Here is a 23,883-nt window from a genome sequence, read left to right as displayed (position 1 = left end):
GTGGCACTGACATGCATACCATCACGTGTGAAACTGGTGACTAGCCGGAAGCTACCGTACGACACAGTGAGCCCAGCCTGGCACTGTATGACGGCCGAGAAGGGTGAAATGAGGGCGGGAGGCTTCAGAGGGCGGGCGTGCATGTATAATTATGACTGATTCGCATTGTTGTGTGGCAGAGACCAACACAATAATTGCCTTACCGGCAATTATCCTCCAATTGAAAAAAAGACTCATGCTAGAAAAGATAGTGATTTTGAGAACTTCGTAAATCTGTACAACTTGATACCTGTTTTCTACTATTCCATTTCAGTTTCCCCTAAAGATCTAAGATATTACTGAAATAGAAGAAGCCTCAGATCAGCTGAGTGGACAGACAGGACTGACATTAGCTCTGTATTTATTTATTTTTGAGTTAGCCCTTATAAGGGCAGAACTCACATTTATCTTACCAGTGGCTCTCTGCCCACTGTGTAACAAAGTGCCCAGCAGACAGCGGTTGTTATTAGTCACTCAGTCGAGTCCAACTCTTTGCAACCCCATGAACTGTAGCCCACCAGGCTCCTCTGTCCATGGTATTTTCCAGGCAAGAATACTAGAGTGGGATGCCATTCCCTTCTCCAGGGGATCTTCCCGATCCAGGGATCGAACCTGGGTCTCCTGCATGGCAGGCAGATTCTTTACTAGCTGAGCTACCAGGGAAGCAGCACAGACTGAGTGCTCAATAACTAATAATTAAAAGAAGAAATGAGGCAGCTCTTTGACCAAACCAACTAGCCAAACGTTTTTCTAAAATTCAGGGCAGCTAGAGACTTGTTCCATGGGTCACCAAGAAAAGAGGTGTTGCAAAGACTTCACCTTCTTCTGAAGTTGGTCTGGAGCGGGAGTGAGCATGAAGCTTGGAGAGTTGCAAATGGGACAACAGAGCCTCTGGCCTGGACAAAGAGCAAGAACCACAAGGTTCTCCCGGTAACGAGACAGATCTGTGTCTACAACCCCGGGTACACCTCACCTGGAACAGATAGTCAGCCCTTGGCATCCCAGAAGCTCTCAAAGCTGGTGAGGTCAGGAATGAGGGACAGTTAAGGGACCCAGAAAAGTTCCCACCGCCTACAATTATCCCTGATAAGCTCTGATCCTGTCTAGTCACCTGATACCTAGTGACCAAAATACCTTCAGACCCAGGGAAACAGATGCTGTATATGGACTGAATAGATACAGCCCATCAAGGGAGCAAGCTGGTCTCACGCACTTCTCTCTTTTTCCCGTCGTCATTCCCGTCGTTATTGCCTCCCCCAGTTTGTCCCCCACTCTCCTTTCTCTACTCCGAGCTCTTACTCCTTTCCCACGGGGATCTGAAGCTTCCCTTCCTCGGTCTCGATTGCAGACCCGCGCCTCTGGCCCTGCCCCAGGCTCTCCCCCGCCCCCTCGCGCTCTCTCCCCTCCTGCTCGTCTGCCCCCCACACCCCGACCCCTTGGTCCCCTTCGTGGCATCACGAGGAGCCGCGGGTGTGGATTCCGCGGTGCCTCCTTCCCTGCTCTGCCGTCTCGGTGGGGTCCATCGCCAGCTCTCCTGTTGCTCAGAGATGTGGAGGCTGTTGCTAAGAGACCGTGAAACGTCAGTACCTGGCCCTCGAGGAAAAAAAAAAAGGAGCGAAAAAGGGAGCAGGGAGGGAAGAGAGAAGGGGAGGGAGGAGGGGGGGAGGATCTGGCGGCAGCCACCAGCCCCAGCAGCCTCGGCACCGCCGAGTCCTGGTGAGAAGCACTCGGATTCCGCGAACTTTCTTCTAAGCCGCCCGCCTCCCTCGGCTCCCCTTCGAGTAAGGGAAGGGGGCGGCAGGGGGACCCCAGCGCTGGAAACCCCGAGGACGCCGCCCCGGGATCCCGGAGCCCCCGAGGAGGAGGCGCCGGGGGAGGGGAGCATCCCGAGAGGCAGTCTGTCCTGAAGCCGCGAGCCGGGAGGGGAGGCCGGGATGAGGGAGGGGCGCCCGGGTCTGCCGCCGGCGGACGGCTGCGTCCTCGGACTCGAGTAAGTGGGCTCCCGCGGGCTGTGGGGATGCAGGGCAGCTGGGGCTCAGAGAGAAGGGGTCTGCTTACGGGGAGCGGGGTGATCGCCCAGTGGGTGGGATGGAGGCTGGAAGCGTGAGACGAGAGCAGCGCCGGGCTGGAGGGTGGGGGCACGTGAGGACGGCGGGTGGGCAGGAGAGGGGCCGGGGGCCGGGGCCGGGGGCCGGGGCCGGGGGCCGGGGCAGGGCTGCCGGGCGTGTCCTCGCTCGGCCTCCCGCCGGCCCAGTGCGGCCGCGGGCGCCCGCTGGGGGCCCGAGGGCAGCGCGGGGAGTCTGCGGGAAAGGGTGCTGGGGTTAGGGGTGCACCGGGGTGCAAGACAGTGGGGGCTCTGCAGAAGCGCGTGCAGGAGGACGAGAAAACTGAGGAGGGGCGAGCGCGGGCCAGGGCAAAACGTGGGGGAGGCCCGGGAGAAGAACGCTCGTGTGCGTGTGTGTGAGTGTGTGTGAGTTGACTGGGTGTGTGTCTGTGTGTGTGTGTGTGTCTGTGTGTGCCTGTGTGTGTGTGTCTGTGTGCCTGTTTGTGTATGAGTGTGTCCGTGTGTGTGTGTGTGTGTCTGTGTGTGTGTGAGTGTGACTGTGTGTGTGTGTGTGCCTGTGTGTGTGTGTGCCTGTGTGTGTATGTGTCTGTGTGTGTGAGTGTGCATTTGTGTGTGTGTCTGTGTCTGTGCATGAATGTGTATCTGTGTGTGTATATGAGTGTGTGTGTGAGTGTGTGTGTCTGTGTGTATGTGTCTGGTGTGTGTGTGCCTTTGTGTATGAGTGTGTCTGTGTGTGAGTGTCTGTGCCTGTGTGTGTGTCTGTGTGTTTGCATATGAGTGTGTGTCTGTGTGTATATGAGTGTGTGTGTGACTCTGTGTGTGTGTGTCTGTGTGAGTGTGTGTGTATGTTTGTGTGTGTGTCTGTGTGTGTCTGTAAGTGTGTCTGTGTGTCTGTGTGTATGTCTATGTGTGTGTCTGTGTGTGTCTGTGTGTGTCTGTGTGTGTGAGAGAGAGATGGGAGTGCTGAGTGTGGAAAGGGGGTGCAAACCGCCAGACTCTGCATTTTTCTTAGAGAGTTGTTCAGAGGTGGGGCGGTTGCTGCTGATGGGGGCGGGGCCAGGAGACGCAGCAGACGCGCTGCGCCCAACTCAGAGCCCTGGGCGGGGAGGGGCCGCGGGAGGGCGGCGGGCGACCCCAAGCGCTGCCCACCGCGGAGAGGCGGGAGGCGGAGAACAAGGAGACGCGGGTGGGAAGCCGGGACCGGGGACGGGGGAGCCAGGGGCACGGCCGGCCGCCTGAGTGCTTTCCTTGTCTGCAGAGGGTCGTCTGCCCCCGCCCGCTGAACGCCGAGCCCGCCGGGGACCTGAGCCCCGCTAGTCCTGCGCCTCCGGACGCGGGGCTCCTCCCGCCGCAGCAGCCCACAGCGCGGCTCGCCTGGGTCCTCCTCTCCCCGGGGGCCTCCCCTCTCTGGGGTCCTCGGGAGACACTGAGTCCGCGGACTGAGGCGGCCAGAGGCCCCTGGAGGTCCCCTTCCCCCCGGGACCCCTCCCCGAGACGACCACCCCAGGACCCTCCCGGATCGAGGCCCCTGGGCCCCTGGGAGAAACGGCCTCCGAGACCCCGAGGGCAGGAGACAGCAGGGCAGCCCTGGCTGCCTCGTCGGCCCAGACCTGGGACTGGGCTTCGGCGTTCCGGGACCTGCCAGGCCCCTCGGAAGGCACCTCTGCTGTCCCCCGCGCCCCTCCCAGCTCTCAGACACGGTCCGGGGGTGGCACCCAACAGTCATGGGCGAGAAGGACCCCAAAGACCTGCAGGGCCCCTTCCGTGACGTGCGGGCAGCTGGTCCCTCCGCATCCTCGTGTCCTCCCTTTCTCGTGTTCTGATCATCCATTCCAACCCTGGGGGACCTCGGCTGGGTGGCGAGCCCCCATAGTCTCCAAAGGGGACCTCCTGTGGCGCTCACCCAGGGAGCCCTCCGGTGCCCAGAGGCCCCTGGGAGAGGCTTAAGCCATGACGCCGCAGGGCCGCCAAGCCCCACCTCCCAGGGCTCCGGCCCCCGAGGGAGCAGCTGCTCTGCTGAGCGGCTGACTCTTGATCCACGGCCAGAGCCCGCGTCCCGATGGGCTCCGTTCAGCACCACTGTTGCCCGCAGCCGAAGATGGGCGACACCTGGGCCCAAGGGCCCCGGCCTGGGCCCCCGCGGCCCGCCCTGCTCCTGGTCCCCCTCCTCGTGGCGGCCGGGGTGATGCCCTCGGACGGCGGCGCCAGCTGCCCGGTGCTCTGCATGTGCCATAACCAGGCGGTGGACTGCAGCGGCCAGCGGCTCTTCTCGGTGCCCCCGGAGCTGCCAGTGGACACGCGCAACCTCAGCCTGGCGCACAACCGCATCGCCGCTGTGCCGCCCGGCTACCTCACGTGCTACCGGGAGCTCCGGGTGCTCAGCCTGCGCAACAACTCCCTGGTGGAGCTGCCCGCGGGCCTCTTCCTGCACGCCAAGCGCCTGGCACACCTGGACCTGAGCTACAACAACCTCAGCCACCTGCCCGCCGGCATGTTCCAGGCCGCGCTCGGCCTCGTGCGCATCGACCTCAGCCACAACCCCGGGCTGCGCCGGGTGCACCCGCGCGCCTTCCAGGGCCTGGCGCAGCTGCGGGACCTCGACCTCAGCTTCGGAGGCCTGGCCTTCCTCAGCCTCGAGGCCCTCGAAGGCCTGCCCGGGCTGGTGACCCTGCAGATCGGCGGCAACCCCTGGGTGTGCGGCTGCACCATGGAGCCCCTGCTCAAGTGGCTGCGGAACCGCATCCAGCGTTGCACGGCGGGTAAGGCGTGGGGGCCCTGCTCGCCAGAGCCAAGGCTGCGTGGGAGGAGGGGCTGGAAACCCCGCCTAGGGAGGATCTGGACCTGGGCTGGCCTCCTCCGCACGGTGGAGAATGCCCAAGTCTCCGCTGTGTGTGCCGGGTGCCGGGGACCCCGCGTCAATAAAACGGACCCCGCCCTCACCCACCCCCGTGGTACTGATGACCTAGGGAGACAGACGGACAGAGAGCGGGCAAGTCAGAGCAACTCATTGATAACCAGCAGTGTTTGTGGAGCGTCCACCATGACCCTCCAACTCGGCAGGTGTTATCTCGTAGGACCCCACTCTTGTCAGCCCCATTTTACAGGTGAAGAAACTGAGATTTAGAACAATGAAAAGACTTGGCCGGAGACACTCACATAGAAAGTGGCAAAGACAGGGAGAAAAAACCCAAGTTTATGTGATTTCGAAGCTTTGTGCTACTCTACCAGACTGCTTTTTAAGTATGCCGAATACTAGAAGAAACAGAAATGGCTCACCCTCTTTATTTTAGTTCTTACTATCCGCCAGGCCCTATTCTAAATATATTACGTTTTAACTCATCCGGCTTTCCTGGTGGCTCAGACAGCAAAGAATCTGCCTGCAATGCTGGAGCCTCAAGTTCTATCCCTGGGTGGGGAGGATCTGCTGGAGAAGGGAATAGCTACCCACTCCAGTATTCTTGCCAAGAGAATCCCATGGACAGAGGCGCCTGGTGGGCTACCATCCATGGGGTTGCAAACAGTCAGACACGACTGAGCAACTAACACCTCATACCCAGCTCATCACATCCTCACAAGAACCCTGATCTCACACACACTCTCTCTCACACACACACACACACACACACCCTCACGCACACGCACACACTCAAGCATTCACTCACACACACACACACTCACACACACACGCACTCACACACATACTCTCAAATACACACGCACTCACACACACACACACACACACAGTCACACACACTCATACACACGAAGAAACCAAGGCACGGACAGGTTCGGAAGCGTGCCCAAGGTCCCACAGCGGTGAAGGGCTGGAGTCAGGATTCAAACCCCGTCTGGTCCTGTCCTGATGAGTGAGGTTCTAGGCTACCAGGAGAGGTCAGGGCTTGGGTTCCGGGCCGGCCGCAGGGCCTCTGCGAATCCTGCGAGGTCTGGGCTTGGGGTGGAGGGCTCAGGTCTGAGAAGAGATGCTGTTCCGCGGCAGTTTCCCGAGCCAGCCTCTATGGGGAGTGGACCCGGGCCTGCACTGGGGCGGGGTGGGCGGGGAGGAGAACCCGGTGGGGAGCCCAGGATCAAACTAGTTAGGGTGGGGAGAGGGCTGTGGTCAGGGTTCCCGTGCTCCTTGGAGCTGTGAGAGGAAGTTCTCTGGGACCAGCTGGGGCCCGGGGCGCGGGTGCTGGTGGGGGCAGCCGGCCGGCTGCCTGGAGCCGCCCCCTCCTAAGCCAGCCTCTGCAGGCTGCGCCTCCTTCCTCTCTCGCCTGCACTAAGGACAGAAAGGTCCCACTGGGTTCCCCCGCATGGAGGGGCTCCCTCTGTTCTGGGGGGCCCAAGGTCCCCGCTGCCCTTCGGAAGAAGCGCAGGGCCCCAGCGAGCAGGAGAGGGAGTCCCAGGTCCCGTCGGGGAAGCCTCGTGTTCGCGCCAACGGGGAACCGCCCTCCAGGGAGGCCACGTGGCTGGCCGCAGCCAGGAACCCAGCCTCCCTGTTCCTCCGCGGAACACGCTTTTCGCCGTATCTCTAAGATAATTTTCTCTTGGGGGCAAAGAACCTGCTGGGGTAGGAAGGACGAGGTGACCCGCTTCGCTTGGTCTTTTTCTGCTCCCTCCTCGCCTTTTCTTGACGGGATTCCCATTACTGTCCCTCCTTTTTGGACAAATCCCCTCCCACACACACAGGGCCTTAGGACCCCCTTGAGATATAAATCAGGTTCAAGGCTGGACCCTGCATTAACCAGAGGGCTTTGTCAGCCCGCAGGCTCCTGTGCTGACCTCCTGAGGGTTCTGCCAATCGCCCTCAGGGTTCCCACACCCCCCAGCCTGATGATGGATTGCACCACCCCACTCATGCCTGCAAGAGACTTTGGGGTTCGGCATCTTCCGGTTCCAAGACGATGACGTCTTGATGGTCAACCCCAGGCACCAGCTTGTCCTCCACAGGGTCTGGGCCACTGTGCACACAGCCCACAGGGGGTCCTGAGCCCTGGGGCTGGGGGGAGGTTCATCCTGCTTCTGAGCCTGACTCTCCGTTTCTAAGAATCCATTTCTCAGCATCATGTTCATCCACTTCTCAAGGGAGTCGATTTCAGTCCAGCATTTTATTCTTTTCCCTCAAAAACTGCAGAATGAATACACAGCTTTTATGTACCAAATAGCTTTAAAAGCTCCTTCGCATTGACTCTCTTAGACATTGAGGTTCAGTGATCCACTTCTTACATTTCACCCATCTTCATAAGAACCAGGAAGGCAAAAAAGACTTACCCCTGGTGAGCGTCTGATTCGTATCTATCCCCTGAGCAAGGAATACCTGGCTTCAAGGCAGAACTGCTACCCTCCTGCCGAGGCAGAGTAAGATGCAGCCAGTGACAACCATGTACAAATGCATGATGGATGTTGTTGCTTGGTCACTAAGTCATGTCTGACTCTTTTACGACCCCAGGGACTATGGCCTTCCAGGCTCCTCTTTCCATGGGATTCTCCAGGCAAGAAGAATGGAGTGGGTAGCCATTTCCTTCTCCAGGGGATCTTCCCGACCCAGGGATCGAACCATCAAGGAAGCCCAAGGAGAGATAAAGAGGGGATTTGAAGCCAGGCTGGCAATTCCAGAGCCCATACTCAACCCTACATTCTTGTGTATCTGGAAGAGTCACATGGGGTCATAAAAACATACCTGGCTTTGGACTGGACAGAGTCATTCATTCTCAGATTCAATGAGCAAAGGTTAATTGCGCGCTCACATGGACAGGCCCCTGCTCTAATGCTAAGTGCACTACAGGGAGAACTTACATTCAAAGGGAGCAAACAGATAACAAACTGGGAAACGATGATCAGTACACTGGGGAAAAAAATAATAATAAGCAGAGCAGATAAGACAGAGAAGATAGAGAATGCTCAGAGAAAGGGGAAGTGGAGTTGCTACTTTATACAGAATCATAAGGAAGCCCTCACTGATAAGCCGATATTTGAGCAAAGTCCCAGAGGAAGTGAGGGGCTGAGCTATGCAGAGATCGTGGCAGGAAGAACCCCCTCCGGAGGGGATGAATGCAAAGTCTCCCCCTCCTCACCCTGAAAGGGGATGAACTGGGGTGAAGGCAGAAGGACTGAGAGGTGAAGGTGGATGGAGCAGAGCAAGCCAGGAGCAGAGTGGAAGGGAGGGGGGAGGTCCTCGTGGGAAGAGGAAGAAGCCGGGGAGGGTTTCAAGCAGTGACTTGGCAGGGCTTCACTTGTTTTTTTACTTCCTTTATATTGATGTATAGTTGACGTACAATATTATGCAAGTTAGGAGACCCAGGTTCAATCCCTGGGTGGGGAAGATCCCCCTGGAGAAGGGAGTGGCTTCTCCATGCCAGTATTCTTGCCTGGGTGAAAATCTCATGAGCAGAGGAACCTGGTGGGCTACAGTCCATGGGGTTTCAAAGAGTTGGACACGACTGAGCGGCTGACACTTTCTTCTTCAAACTCCCTAACTATCCCTCCCCACCCCCGTGCACCCCCACCACGGTAACCATCAATTCATTCTCTAAGTCTGTGAGTCTGTTCCTGTTTTGTAAGTTCGTTTGCATCACCTTTTTTTTTTTTAGGTTCTGCAATGTCATATAATATTTCTCTTTCCCTGTTTAACTTAGACTTCCCTCGGGATGACAGTCTCTAGGTAGGGCCTCACGTTTAAAAGGATCATCTCAGCGTGGAGATAGTTGAAGGGCGGTAGCTGAGAGACCGGTTGGGAGGTTATTGTGAGAGACGGATAATGTTGAAATCCCCCAAAAGCCTCAGATCTGCCTCTAGCAGGGGCTACTGGGCTTGAGGCAAACTTACTAAAGTCTCCAAGCAGTCATCGCCACCTCTATAGAAATATTCAGTAGGTTGAAAAATACTTACTCTGAGGGTTATTGAGGGCACTAAAGAAGGTGAGTGAAACATGAGGCACGCAGAAGTAACTCAGTAAAACCCCAGCTCCGCCTGGACGGGGTGGGGGGCTCTCCATTCTGTCCATCCCCTCCAGCGCCTCACCCGCCGTCTCTGTGTTGCAGACTCCCAGCTGGCTGAGTGCCGAGGCCCCCCGGAAGTCGAGGGCGCCCCCCTCTTCTCGCTCACAGAGGAGAGCTTCAAGGCCTGCCACCTGACCCTGACCTTGGACGATTACCTCTTCATCGCCTTCGTGGGCTTCGTGGTCTCCATCGCATCCGTGGCCACCAACTTCCTCCTGGGCATCACCGCCAACTGCTGCCACCGCTGGAGCAAGGCCAGCGAAGAGGAGGAGATCTGACGCGGGGGCCCGGCGCCCCTCCACACCGCCCACCGCTGCGGCTCCGCGGGGCCCCGGTCACCTCGGTCACGCTCAGGCAGGGTCACGAAGCCACTTTGTGTGCATGTCTCCGGGGGGCCAGGCGCTGTGCTAGGAACTGGGGCTGCCAGCTGGATCAGACCTCCACCCTGGCCCCCAAGGCCCTGACAGAGGAGCTGGAATCCGAAACTCTTCCCTTCAAGGCGTTTTGGCAGCACGTCCTCTGGAGGCCCAGAGGACGGGTCATCTCCTGTCGAGAAAATCCGAGAGCATTACAAGAACGCAGGCGACGTGTGAAGTGCCTCATCGAAAAGAACGCCTGCTTTGTCCATAGCCAGAGAAGGGCAGACACCGGCCGATGACACGTGTGGTGTGTGAACAGTGACATCAATCACTGTGACTTCAGAGTACAGAGTGGGAGCGGGCCGGGACCAGAACTTTCCCCCGACGCCCAGTCCATCAGCTCTTGGCCTTGCCCACCCCTGCCCCTGGACGGTGACAGCGCCTCCGCGCCGGCCCCCTAAGCCTCCTCCTGCCGGCAGCCGCCAGGTGAGACCCCCTCCCGTTGACCGCCCTTGCCCCATCCTATGTGGCCAGCTGTCGCCTGCAGGCGAGGTGGTTCGGGCAGTGAACCCCCTGCAGCACCCTTCCCCTCCCCCATCTCCTGCCTGGCACACGAGCGTGGGCTTCTGAAGAGGGAGCCAGGAGTCCTGGCGCCCTGGGACTCTTCATCCTCTGACTGTTTCTGTGCCCACACCAAGGGGTCCCCCCAGGACAGCACACCCCACTGTGCAGCCCGGCAGCATGATCCCGAGGCCTGATGGAGACGGCCACCAGAGTTGTGACCGCAGGAAGGTTCGATCCTCCTTTGAAGCCATGGATCCATTTCAGCAAGAGGATGAGAGGGCTGTTCACTGCTCAGCACCTGCTGGAGTCGGGCACGGTGAAGGGCTCTCTCCAGAGACGATTCCGTTCACGCACACAACAGTCTGCTGAGGCAAGCATCATCGTGCCCATTCTACAGATGAAGAAACCAAGACTCAGAGAGGTTAAGTCATATGCTACTTAAAAGCAAAATGAAACCCCATTCAAGTTGGGGGACATCACAATTTCCTCTAACCTTCTCTTAAGTTCAAATTCCAATTGGATGAGGCCCCTAGAAAGGACCAGGCACTCTCCTGGGGCTCTTGTAGGTCTGTCGACTCACTGATTTCAATTCTCCCAGCAACACTGCCTAGTGAGTTCTATTATTCCCATGTTACAGATGATTCAGTTGGAGCAGGTTGAGTCTGTCACCCCAGGTTATGTGGATACACTCTAGAAGGAAGGGACTAGACAGTTCTATTCAGGGAACCCTGTCTAACCAGTCAGTCAAAAATCAAGGAACTTCATGTGCAAAGCACAGTTAGCATCTTTATCTTCTTTGGCGTTGGCCTCATCATCTTGATCATGAGCTTTCCCGTATTTGTTCAGCGCTGGACAGTTTGTAAAGCGCTTTGGTATCATTCTCCTTGACTTCTCACGACCCTGGGTGGGAGACAAACCACAAAATCCTTGCACCTACTTTACAGATGGAAAAATAGAGACTCCGGAGCAGGTACGACTTGTGTGCGTGGCAGGGTGCAGCTCAACTCCATCTCGGTCCACTTTCCAGGGCTTTCCCAGATGCTTGAGGAAGAAAATGCCTGAGCGGGCTCAGCAGAGGGGCCCTTGAACTCACAGCCAACTGTGAAGGTCCCTGCCAATCGGCTAAATAAAGGGCAGTGGAATCCTGCAGTTTAGAGGTACTCACATCAGAGCAAATCCTAGAAGACGCTTGACTTGCAAAGTGTCAACGACATATCAGAGCTGGTGGCCACCGTGGCAGTCGTGCAAAAGATAAGACCTCTGGGAAACAGGAGAGAAAGCCGTGTTCCCCCAGCCTGCCTAAGCCTTTCTGTGTTGCAAGAGATACAAAGGCAGCAGGAAGCAGTCCCCTCTGTAAGATAGGGGACCACTCTAGGACCCAGTCCCATATGATAGCAAGATCAGCGGAGATGAGGATTAAATCGGGGACTTTCTACCGTGCCCTCGGCTCCAGTGAGCTCACCTCACCCATCCTCCTGGCAGGCCACAAAGGAATGGAGGAGAATGGCAGAGCATCTTCCAAGAAGTCTTCCCCAACTCCTGCTGGCCTGAGCTTATCAACCAAAAGAGTGCCCGACACCCTGCTGGAACTGGGGTGCTTGACCCTTGTCTCCTCTGCGTCTCATGTACAACGTCAGGGCCAGAACTCTGCTCCCTGACAATGGGGCAGGGCCGTGCCCACCCTCTTCCGCTGTGTCCCGAGGCCGGCAGACCAGGGTCGCTCTCTGGGAGTCCAGCCAACAACAAAAAGAGTATTTGAGGAAGAACTGTTAGAAATAACAGCCCTAACACAAACAGTTAAACCTCCCACAGAGGGGCACCATACACATCTATCATAATTTCTTAGAGACTCTGGTTTGCTGAAATATAGTTAACATATTTTAAGACAGGATTTTTTTTTTGCATAGAACTAGACCAAGCAAGCCAACCCTTGAGATCAAATGCCCTCTCTAATAATAATACTCTTTAGTTCCCATTGACAGCAAAGCTTTCTGAATAGGATACAGGCTTTTAAAGAATAGATGCTTCTGCAACTACTAAAAGGCCCCCAGTTAATAAATCACAATGTAGGATGCAGTTAACTTCCCTACAGCCGTGTAATTCCCTGCTTCTCCCTTACCCCTCACCACCATCATCTTGAACAGGCTCTCAAAGCAAGCCTCTAGAGAAAGCTTCTGGAAATAATCTAGCAGTCCTGGTTGGTATCGTTCCCACAATCCTACCAACCAAGGATCCACGATGTTGCTCCTACAAGGCTTCCTTAGGCTTTGTCCAGACTGGTTGACATGTGAGCCTTGGGGTATCTCTGAGTCCATGTGTCTGTGCGCGGGGGTTCTGTGGTTGCTGGTGTCTCCTGATACGGCTCCCGTCTCTCTGGAGCCTCAGTTCTCTGATGTGGTCTGCTCAGCCGTCTGCGTACTGTGCGGCTTACTACAGTAAGATGGAATCCTTTCAGGCTAGGGGTAGGAATAGTCGCTCAGAAAATATAGGAGAGACAAGTGTGTAACTGAGGTAGCCTGATGACATCCTAACTGCCTCCCAACCCTCACTGATCTGTCCTTGTCACAGAAGATAAGTTCATGCTGAGTCAGAGGATAACAAAGCTTAGCTACCCAACAGGGCTACCACGGTCAAGGTGCGGGCCAAGAAAACTGTTCTTTAGAAAAGACACCACGTCTGTGCACAACCGATGACAAACCCACATCTGTATCTCCATCCCCACAGGGATTCCCAGGAAACCCTTGTCGATGAAGGTCCCCTAGGCTGCTAGGGGCTTCCCAGGGGGCTCAGTGGTAAAGAATCTGCCTGCCGATGCAGGAGACACGGGTTTGATCCCTGGGTGGGGAAGATCCCCTGGAGAAGGAAATGGCAACCCACTCCAGTATTCTTGCCTGGGGAACCTCATGGACAGAGGAGCCTGATGGGCTACAGTCCATGGAGTCGCAAAGAGTTGGACACGACTGAGTACTGAACACACGCACAGGTTGCTATAGTTTACCGGCTCCTTTTGCACAACTTGGGTGTATGGAATTTGAACAGATCGGGACAGATACTTCTCCATCGGGGGAGACCTAGGGCCCCATTTTCCCTAGGGATGTCTTTGTGTCACTCTGACATCAGTTCCATCTCTGAAAGGGTACCGAGAGACACGCTAGTCCATTCCTCCAAAGAACATCTTCCCGAAGCTGGAGAAGCTCTTCTGCTCTCCCCAGCTCCAGAAGGAGGCAGCCGGGAAGGGGAGGAGGCAGGCTGCAAGGTCCTTTGCCGCACCATCGAGTCTGCCGCAGCACACTGGCTGGAGAGTTCTGGACCCAGGGAGCTCTCTCAATGGCAGAGGGCTGATGTCTGGGGGCGGGAGGGTTAGGGCGGGGCGGGGAGTGGGACGGTGCCAACCTTTGTATGGAGATGATTTTATAACCATGCACTTTTGTAACTGGGAAGAGTTTTTCATACATGTACATTAATAATAAAGAGTGTATAGTTTAACAAAATTTCTAAAGAGTCGCGGAGAGGAGGAAGGGGGAGGGAGGCAGGCAGAGAAAGAGGGAGAGAAAAGGGAGGAGGAATCAAGCAAATGTGCCAAAATATACACACCAAGGGTCCATGGGGAAGGAGTGGATGGAATAATTAGGAGATGTGCCAGCCATGGAGGTTCCGCGTGGGAGTAGATGGAACCTCACAGAAGCATATTTCTACCAGTCAGAAAAGAATACACTTGCGCCTGTATGCACACACCCCCGACGTGTCGGCGTATTTTGGTCCCTGGAATTATACAAAGAAGAGAGCATATGTCTTATATGTGTTGGTGTTTGCAGCTTGGGTCATCTGCAAAGCATGCCAAGGCAAGTGGGTGTGCCTGTCTAGTCAGCATCACTAAAGAGGGTGTCCTTGGGAGATGCTCCATGCCAGTCACACGGACATGGCGATACTAGCTCAGACACACAGGCAAACCAGGCATCTACAGGCACAGCAGAGCGGACGGATGAGGCCGTCACTGGTGGAGCTTCAGTCTCTGTTTTCAGAAGTTAACGTATTTTTTTAAGGAAGGGACTGGGGATTTCCTTGGTGGCTCAGACGGTAAAGAACCGGCAGGAGACATGGGTTCGATCCCTAGGTTGGGAAGATCTCCTGCAGAAGGGAATGGTGATCCACTCCAGTGTTCTTGCCTGGAGAATCCCACGGACAGAGGAGCCTAACAGGCTACAGTCCATGAGGTCACAAAGAGTCAGACGTGACTAACCGACTAACACTTCCACTTGGTCCAATGGTTAGGAATCTGCCTTGTAATGCAGGGGACACAGGTTCAATCCCTGGTCCAGGTGCTAATATCCGAGATGCCTCAGGGCAACTAAGCTCACGTGCCACAACAAAGACCCAGCACAGGCAAAATAAATCATCAAAAACTTTAAAAGAGGAGATTTTTAAACCTGCTGAGTCCTGTAAGTCTTGCCTACACATCATTAGAAACAAGATGGTTGGACAGTGTACTTTGGGAACAGAGACAGGAAAAGAAGGGGTAAAATCGACTTCTATAGGTACGAAGGCAGCCGTGGCTATCCCAGTGCTCTAGGGAGGAAGTGGCTCTAAGCCGGAAGTGGCTCTTTCCACCCATGCACATCCTAACCTCCCTCTGGCCCTCCCACTCCAGTTGCCCCAGAGTACAGACGAATATTGCACCCGCAGCGTAAAGCCACTGAAGGGGACGCACTGACTCAGAACACTCGGATGGAAAGAACAGTGTGACAAAGTGTCACAACCCCAACCAATGTATTCTGGAGTCGTCTGGAGAGGGGCGATTTCTTTCTCTTAAAATAAGGACTTCAGGACTTCCCTGGCAGTTCCGTGGTTAAGACTCCACACATACAATGCAAGGAGTGCAGGTTCAATCCCTGATTGGGGAGCTAAGATACCACATGCCATGCGGCATGGTCCCCCCGCAAAAGAAGAACTTAAAAGACACTGCATTGAACAAGTGCAAGATCAAAAACTAAGGGCCGTGAAATGAGCAGATATATCAGAAGGCCAGACCTTGTCTGTCTCACCCAGTGCTATCTATCCCTAGCACCTTGCAATTTATGATGATGATGGTAGTGATGAAACATTTATTGAGCATGGTACATGACCAGATCCTGTGCTGAGCAGAACACATGAATTAACAGGCTTAATTCTCACCACAACCCAAGACAGGTCTTCATTATACCCATTTCCTGATGAGGAAACTGAGGCCCAGACAGATTACACAGCAAGGAAGTAGTAGTTCCTGGTTTAGTTTAGACCCTCAATAATGTTAATACCCGGGGACTCCCTGGCCAGGGGACAAGAACAATACGAGGCATTAAGAAAATCCAGTCTCACTCAGAAGTCAGCTTTTAGTTACAAAGACCCTCTGCAAATGCTCGGTGCAAAAAAAAATTAGAAGGTGGTGAAACCAATACATATCCTATATGTTTCATTCTGCACAAACTTGATTACTTCATTGGTCAAGGCCAGTTGTGACAACAGGTGATCCCAAAATCTCAGTAGGCTAAAGGTGTGTTTGCTGGGTTCTCTCACATAGTAAAGGCTTATATCCTGCTCACATCACACACCAATGTGTCAAAGGCTCTGCTCCATGCGGTAGCTCAAGGACCTTGAAGCCAAACAGCCCGCCACTGAATTTTCTGCAGTGCAGAGGCATCAGGGGGTGGGGTGGGTGCGGGGAGGGGCCCAACTGGAGGTACCGTCCATAAGTTCAAGTCATATTTCACTGGCCGGCGGAACTCAGTGCCTTGGCTCCATTTAACTTCAAGGGACTACTGTTTACTGTGTAAATAATCATAAAGCAAAAGAAGCAGGGTTTGGTAAACACCACCAGTCTTTAACGCCACCTGCTCCACTGACCAGCAAACACCAGTCTCTATCTTCCCTTCACACTTGCCTGTCACCACATCCAGCACAAAGGTCAAGATCACCAGCGGGGTGCGAGGTCCCTGGTGGCCGAGTGGTTAGGAGCCCAGGCTTTCACTGCCTTGGCCCCACGTTCAATCCCTGGTTGGAGCTGGGGGCTGAGATGCTGCAAACCTCGGGGTGCAGCCAGAAAAACGGGAAAAAATTATGCTCATGAGGCCGTATTCTCTGAGAGGTCTCCTCGTGGCCCCGTGATCTCTGAGCTAACAAGGAAACCCACCACCCAGTACCGACCACACAACCCAGCACACAGTCGTGGCGCAGGGAGGGGTCACAGCCAACCGAAACTCCTTGCTTGGAAAGAAATTCCCTCAGTCGTGTCTAACCTTTTCCGACCCCATGGACTGTAGCCTCTGTCCATGGAATTCCCCAGGCAAGGATGTTAGAGTGGATAGACATTCTCTTCTTCGGGGGGTCTTCCTGACCCAGGAATCGAACCCGGGTCTCCTGCACTGCAGGTGGAGGCTTTACCACCTAAGCCACCAGGGAAACCCTGGACAAGAAAGGGTGGAAATACAAACACACAGCAATCGTGGCCCGTGGCAGTTCTGAACTCCCGAGGGGAGGGCGTTAGGAAGGCCTCAGGTCACGTTCCTTTATTCGACCTTGATTCTGCTTTCTGGTTGGAACTCCTCTGTGCAGTGGTCTCTGCGGCCTCTGACCCTTCCCTCTTGGAGGGGCTCCCTTTTCCATTATCCATCCTGGCCATGCCTAAAGTGGATTTTGGATGAGCCTGCATGCTTTAGGGGTTGCCCATCTTCTGTCTCCTGCTGCTGCAAGGAAGCTGGCCTGAAATTTGCTTTAGGCCTCAATACTCAATAGCTTTTCAAATCCATGTTCACGGTTTCTTAGCAATTCACCTTCCTGAAAAAAGCTGATAGAGTTTTGTTCTATACACTTCTGAAAAGAGCGGGATCCTACCGTCCTTCCCCCGACACACACACCAAGCCCCTGCCATGTTCTCTGCCTGCCTTTTGTCTTGTAAAAGCTGTAGCCAAAGAATAGGTTTAATCAGAGAAGTGAGAAAAATGCAGAAACAAAGGGAAACTGTCAAAGGAGACCAAATAAAAGTCGTCCAGTCATGGAGCATGGTGAAGGACCCGCTAGTTCCTTCTCAAAGGCTATACACAATACTCTGAGCTATATCCTACGAGCTGCCTTATAGATACTGGAACTCCACCAGCCAGAGAAGCTAACTGCGAGATGACCAGGCTGGAGCCTTGACATCAGCTGCCACAGTTCCAAGAACTGGCCTCAAGAAATGCAAACAAACTGACCTTGGAACTAAAGATTAACGATACCTAAAAGAATCCATGGCAGAAACTAACATGGTATTGTAAAGCAGTTATCCTCCAACTAAAAATAAATGAAAATTTTTAAAATAATCAGGATGATGCTGGTCAGACCACCGATGACCAATTTCAAGATGACTCTCAGAGCTGACTGTGCTGTTCGGCATGTGCCCACCGCCCCCCCCCCCCCCCCCCCCCCCCCCCCAGCCTACAGAAGCTCTTGCCCCCGATTGTCAGTGGGGGGTGGGGGGGATCAGCCTTTGGACAGGAGTTCACACACCCCCGTGATTGCTGGCATCCAAACTAGAGCAAATTTTCCTTCCCAGCAACCTGGCCTCTTTATCAGCTCTTGAGCAGCTGGACCCCACTTTCGATTACACTCCCGCAGAGCGTCCTGTTTCAGAGCAAACACAAAGGTCTTTCCTCAGAAGTGTTTTTAAGCCTAGCCTGTTGCTTGCTTTCTTTTCCTAGGTGTCTCCTCTCTTAACGGCAACCTTGCAATTATTATGAAACAATAAATAAGAAGTCACATTCTTATTCTGTATTTGTTTCCACTTGGCTAAGTTATCTTCACCGAAAATTTTTAATGGGCCTTGTTGCTCAAGGCCCTTTCTGGTTTTATCTCTTATGAGGTAGACTCAGAAACAGTCGGATTTTCCAGCGTTTTAATGCTCCAGTTATTTGTATTTCTTCTCTGTTCCTTTTCATTTCTACTTTCAAGCTGCTCTAAAACGAATTAAAATGTGAGAAAAATGGTTTAGGATTAATAAGGGGCTGGGATGGAAAATGTGTGAAGCACATGAACAGTAATGCATGTGAACCTTGTAGGGGAAATGAACCTCCTCGTGGAAAACGAGGTGATGAAAGGTAAAGACAGGACGCATAGCACCAAGCTACAGAGTGAGTGCATGGCATTCAGATTTCAGAGTGATTTCTACTGGAAATCACCACCGCAGGGACCGGCTTGCCAGGAGAAGGATGAGAGATGGATGAGAAAGAGTCACTGCCCATGGATGTGACTCAGAGGCTTTTGGGGAGCAAATGGGAACTTGCTGTGTGCCTCGGGGAGCTCAAGCCCAGCTCTGGAGCCGCCCAGAGGGGCCCCAGGAGGAGGGAGGCGGGAGGGGGCACGGGAAACCTACGGCTGCTTCACGTTGATGTTTGGTAGAAACCAACACAGTACTGCAAAGCAATTACCCTTCCGTTAAAAATAAACAACACTTTTTTTAAAAAAGGAGGCTATTTGAGGAGAAAATATTGGCTGTATTGTGTCACGGCTCATTCCCTCCAACCCACTCACCATGGAGGTCAGAGATGATAGAGAAAGACACCCCTCTGAGAGGGTTATGAGAAAGAGAATATTATTATGCCCGCCGCCCAGCTTCACACATTTGCTCATGGAATGATTTGGGAGGACATCACCAGGAGCTCTAGAAAATGACACTAATGTAGCTGATTTTTTTTAATATAAAATGGAAGATTCTACTTCTGTAGCTGAGCCGGGATTTGAAAGAGAGTCCTATGCCTGTAATGAAAAGCCAAAGCTGTGGGGAACTTCCCTGGCGGCCCAGTGCTTAGGACTCCACACTTCCACTGCAGGAGGCGCGGGTTTGATCCCTGGTCAGGAAGCTAAGATACCACATGCCACACTGTGCAGTCAAAAAATAAAAAAGCCAAAGCTATGGGAACGGTTCATTTAAGAAGTTAGAGTTCCCTATAAAGGAGCAACTTATGCCTTCATGCATGCAAAATCCCATGTGACAGGCACGTTTCAAATGCTGGGTACCTAACAGTGAGAAGGTAAATTCTCTGCCCCTGGTCACTTGTTTTCTCTGTAGGAGGGGGAATTGGTGGGGACAGGAGACGGAGGTGAGATCAAACAACAGGCAATAAATAGTTCCAGACAGTGATGAGTGCTGCAAAGAACACCCAGCCCGAAGAGGGCCGGAGGGGGAGGCTGAGAAAGTACACCCAGATGAGGCAGGTCCTCCTGGGCCTTGGCCAGACGCCACACTAAGTGTGACCGCCGTGGGAGACCACGGGAGGGTTTCGAGCAAAGGGATGGCGTAGTCGGATGACATTTCTCAAGGATCAGGTCAAACGCTGCAGGGAAGTGATCCAAAGGTGGGGAAGCGTGTACGCTGGGACCCCAGGGAGGGGGCTTCTGCGTAGTTCAGATGGAAGATGTTTGAGAGAGGCACCAGGGTGGATGGCGAGTAAGGAGACAGATTGAGGGTATGGTCTGGAGGCACAGTCAGTGGGACTTGCTGCTGCATTAGATGTAATGAAAGAGAACCAAAGAGGAATCAGGCTAACCCATTTTTTCTTTACAGCCGTAACCGTGCTGTGTGCATACTGTCACTCCAGTTGTGTCCGACTCTTTGCAACCCTACGGGCCATAGCCCGCAGGCTCCTCTGTCCACGGGATTCTCCAGGCAAGAATACTGGACTGGGTTGCCATGCCCTCTGCCAAGGGATCTTCCCGCCCAGGGATTGAACCTGAATCTTTTACGTCCCCTCTATTGGCAGCAGGTTTTTTACCACTAGCGTCACCTGGGAAGCCCTATAGTAATGCTTAGCAGACCCAAGTAGCAGAAAGGCTGTCTCCATTCTATGAGAGAAAAAGAAAGCCCCAGCAGACAGCTAACAGTTTGTAAGTTAGAAAGAGGAAGCAGATATACAAACCGATTCACAATGGCAGGAAATGGCTCAAATCTGAAAACCAAGAGACAGGGGCAGAAAAATCTGAACACACATTACAAACCTACAGGTGTAAATACCCTGCATCGCTCTGAGCATCCCAGTGGATCTTAAACAGTGCCATGGAGCTTCAGGCGCTAAAGCCTGGATGACCAGCTGCATCTTCAGAGGACAGGTAGATTTGCATCCACAGCGGCATGCGGGAGGCCGAGCCTCGATCCAGGATGATTTCCTAGAAGGAAAGCCTGAGACTCCCCCTGCTGCAGACCAAGAAGCAAATTCAGGAAACAGACTATATGGGAGATGAGCCCAAAGACGTCTGAAATGGGAATGCTACGTGGGACCATGTGATTTTCAACGGGAACGAACAGCTTGTACCCACTGCAGCCAAGGAGTGGAAGGCGATGATGAGGAGCCAGGCCTCTCAGGATGGTGCGCCTCCGGGGACGTCCACACCGCTGCCGACTCGGCGCGTGTGCGCTGTACCACAGGCCACGCCGAGCACGTTACCCACCCGGTGTCACGGACTCTCACGGGCACGGAGCCACTCTTGAGCAATGCAGAGCGTGATGAGGAGCACAGACTCGGGAGCCTGGATTCAAAGCCCTGTGCCGTCCCTTACCATCCGGGTGAACTTGGGCAAGAGACATCCTCTCCTTGGGTCTGAATTTCCCTGTTGGTCTGAAAGACAATGGGAGCCACTCCATAGGGTCCCTGAGAGGCTGGGAGGTCAGATACGTGCAGTGCTTAGCACGGTGATGCTCAATTAGTGACAACGACTGGGAACGACTCTGAGGTTCCCGTTCAGTCACTAAGTCATGTCCGACTCTGCGACCCCATGGCCCCAGCACGCCAGGCTCCTCTGTCCTCCACGGTCTCCTGGAGTTGGCTCAGATTCACGTCCACTGGGTTGGTGATGCCATCCAACCATCTCGTCCACTGCTACTCACTTCTCCTTTTGCCTTCCACCTTCCCCAGCATCAGCATTTCCCATCCCAACCTTTCCCAGTCTTCTCCAGTGAGTCACCTCTCCACATCAGGTGGCCAGAGTGTTGCAGCTTCAACCACAGTCCTTCCAGCGAACAACCAGGGCTGATTTCCTTTAGGATGGACTGGTTTGATATTCTTGCCGTCCACGAAAGGGATGAACTACTAGCTGGCCACTCTTACAGGGGAAGAACAGGACGCTGAGAGATCTGCAAGTCACTTATCTAACATCACGCAGTGGGAATGGGACAAAGCCAGGGTTTTCGTCCACGTCTGGCCTCCAGACTCAGTGCACTTAACCACTGTCCTGTACCAGACAATTCACGTCGGCCAGCTGTGACGGCTTGTCTCCAAACAGGGGCCCCAACGAACCGCAGCGTGGAGTGGTCCACCCCCACACTGAATCTGTGCTTGTCCTGTGACATCATCTAACCAAAGGAAGGTAGCAGGAGTGATGCCAGTTCCAGTCCGAATCCTAAGAGGGTCTGGCAGCTTCTGCTTTCATGCTCCTGGGAGCCCTGAACTCCTATGAACTGCCTGATCCACAGCAAGACAACTGTCCAGTGAAGCCATGTTGGGGACAAGGAGGCCAGTGCTAATGCCTTATAGCCACTCTCAGCAAACCAGAACTTAACCCCGAAATGCCTCAAGGTTAAGAAATCAAAACCTAAGGACTATCGATCACAACCAACTAGGTTTTCTCAAATGAGACGACTGCTTAAGCCTTAACCAATCAAATAATTTCCCTGCTTTCTTTCTGCATCCTCTCTACAAAAGTCTTGACCCTAGTTTCAGTGGGTGGAGTACTCCTAACCAGTTCTGGTTAGGAAGGGTGGCACTGCCTGATTAGAATGGATTTTTTGCTTAAATACACTCAGAATTTTTAATATGTCTCAGTTTATCTTTTAACAGAAGTAATTTTTTAAGCCTCTATGTTTGGGACTGTTTGTTTTACAATAATGGGCTTCCTCAAAGGCTCAGCGGTAAGGAATCTGTCTGTGATGCAGAAAACTTTGGAGACACGGGTTTGATCCCTGGGTGGGGAAGATCCCCCAGAGGGGGTAATGGCAACCCAGTCCAGCACTCTTGCCTGAAAAGTCCCAGGGACAGAGGCACTTGGAGGGCTAGAGTCCAAAGAATCACAAAGAGTCGGACACAACTGAGTGAGTGAACCAGTGAGTGAGCTATACAATAACATACAACTGAAACACTAGTCTAAAAGGAAAAGACTTACTGGGGGGAAAACGTGTCAGCAACATAATGTTGAGATCCAGAGTGACCACCACATTGCAGAAGCAAGATTCAGAGAGGGTAAGGGCCCATGGTCCAGGGTCCAAGAAACCAGAGCTCAAGTCCTGCTATTGTCACTACTGACTACACGAGTTACTCAATACTGCCCTGACTCATTCCCTTCTCTGTATAATGCGGCTATCTCACAGTGTGGTAGGAGCGATTCAATGATATAAGCCCTATTAATGACAGTAGAATAGTGTCTGACATAGTGGGAAAAAAATTAACAGCTGCTGTTTTTATTATTTTAAAAAATAGCATAATTATTCTAGATGCTAGTAAATTGACCAATGCAAGGAACAGATGGATTCCTCAGTTCTTGTCTCTAACTTTTCCAAGAATTACACCACTTTGTATCACTGTGCTTTGGAAAACGCCAGGGAACAATATTTTAAGAGCTTGACAAGGACAACAAAAATAAATAAGGAAGCTTACCACCCACCTCAGCGGCCTCAGAGTTGTTGACATGTAAGCTGTTACTGCAAAATAAGATTGTTAGAGAAACATACAATGGCAACATGTTTCTTCCCCAACTGAAAAGTAATTTACAATTCGGACACAAGGTGGTACGTGACTGCTTCCAGGCAAAGAAGTTTAAAAGCTCATCCCCCTTCATAGGAGCAGAAGAATACCCAGCTTTCAGAAAAAACACAGCAACCAGAGGAACCACAGATACAGGAGGCTGCACTGCACGGCCACCGTTTTGATGAACGAGAAAAGGGAGAAGCAAAGTCCTTCTCAGCAGTAAAGGCAGTGTCCCCCTCTGGACAGCCCAGGGAGCTCAACTCGGTGCTCTGTGAGGGCCCGGATGGTGGGACTGGGGGGTGGGGGTGTCCACGAGGGGAGGGATATGTGTATGCCAATAGCCGATTCACTTCACTGTACAGCAGAAATGAACATGACCCTGTAAAGCAATTATACTCCAATTAAAAAATAAAATAATACACATTTTTAAATTAAAAATCCAATTACTGAGTCTAGCATCTCTGAAAGCACATGAAAGAAAAAAAAAAAGAAACAAGAAAGAAAAGTGATTTCGAATGATCGCGTGCGTGCCTGGTAAGTTGCTGAGTCATGTCCCTGTCATGTCCCTGTGACCTCGTGGACTATAATCCGCCGGGCTCCTCTGTCCTTAGAATTGAATTCTCCAGGCAAGAATACTGGAGTGGGTGGTCACGCCCTCCTCCAGGGGATCTTCCCAACCCACGGATCGAACCCACGCACTAGCAGGCAGGTTATTTACCACGAGCACCACCTGGGAAGCCAAAAAGCAAATGTTAAATCAACGGAAAAGCCCCTAAAGAGATAGCTAGACATCCCAACAGAGATCAGACTTCAGGGGACAAGAGCCACTTGGATCACTCAGAAGTCATCCATCTGGACAGAAGAGAACCCACTAAGTCCTCACCGTGGCATCCTGAATGTCAGAAAGGGACAAAAAGAAAAAAGCCAGAATTGTTATTTATCTTTTAACAAAACTAATTTAACATCAGCACAGACATTTGTCACCAGACCCTTGGCGATGTGGAGCGGGGCACTGATGCCTGACCCTGTTCTATGTCCTATGTCACTTCATCAGAGACACTTCTGTTGTTTAGTCACTAAGTCGTGTGCGACTCATTTGCGACTACGTGGACTGGAGCCCG

General features: G+C 53.3%; 1 protein-coding gene across 1 annotated transcript; it reads left to right on the top strand.

Moving 5' to 3' along the window:
- Positions 1-1,579: 1,579 nt before the first annotated feature.
- LRRC55 (leucine rich repeat containing 55) lies at positions 1,580-13,537 on the top strand. The gene is made up of 3 exons (XM_070472930.1): positions 1,580-2,029; positions 3,363-4,863; positions 9,142-13,537. Exons 2-3 carry the CDS (start codon positions 4,164-4,166, stop codon positions 9,375-9,377), a joined length of 936 nt encoding a protein of 311 aa, XP_070329031.1. The 5' UTR covers positions 1,580-2,029; positions 3,363-4,163; the 3' UTR covers positions 9,378-13,537.
- Positions 13,538-23,883: the final 10,346 nt, after the last annotated feature.

This window comes from Odocoileus virginianus, chromosome 10, assembly GCF_023699985.2.
Source record: "Odocoileus virginianus isolate 20LAN1187 ecotype Illinois chromosome 10, Ovbor_1.2, whole genome shotgun sequence".
NCBI classification, from domain to species: Eukaryota; Metazoa; Chordata; class Mammalia; order Artiodactyla; family Cervidae; genus Odocoileus; species Odocoileus virginianus.
Note: the sequence above shows the minus strand (reverse complement) of the source record. Positions and strands in the feature narration are given on the sequence as shown.

Excerpts from the sequence above, each read along its gene's own strand:
- LRRC55 (XM_070472930.1), top strand. The coding sequence starts at position 4,164 with ATGGGCTCCGTTCAGCACCACTGTTGCCCGCAGCCGAAGATGGGCGAC. Across the intron at positions 4,864-9,141 it reads CATCCAGCGTTGCACGGCGG|ACTCCCAGCTGGCTGAGTGC; the intron begins GTAAGGCGTGGG and ends TCTGTGTTGCAG.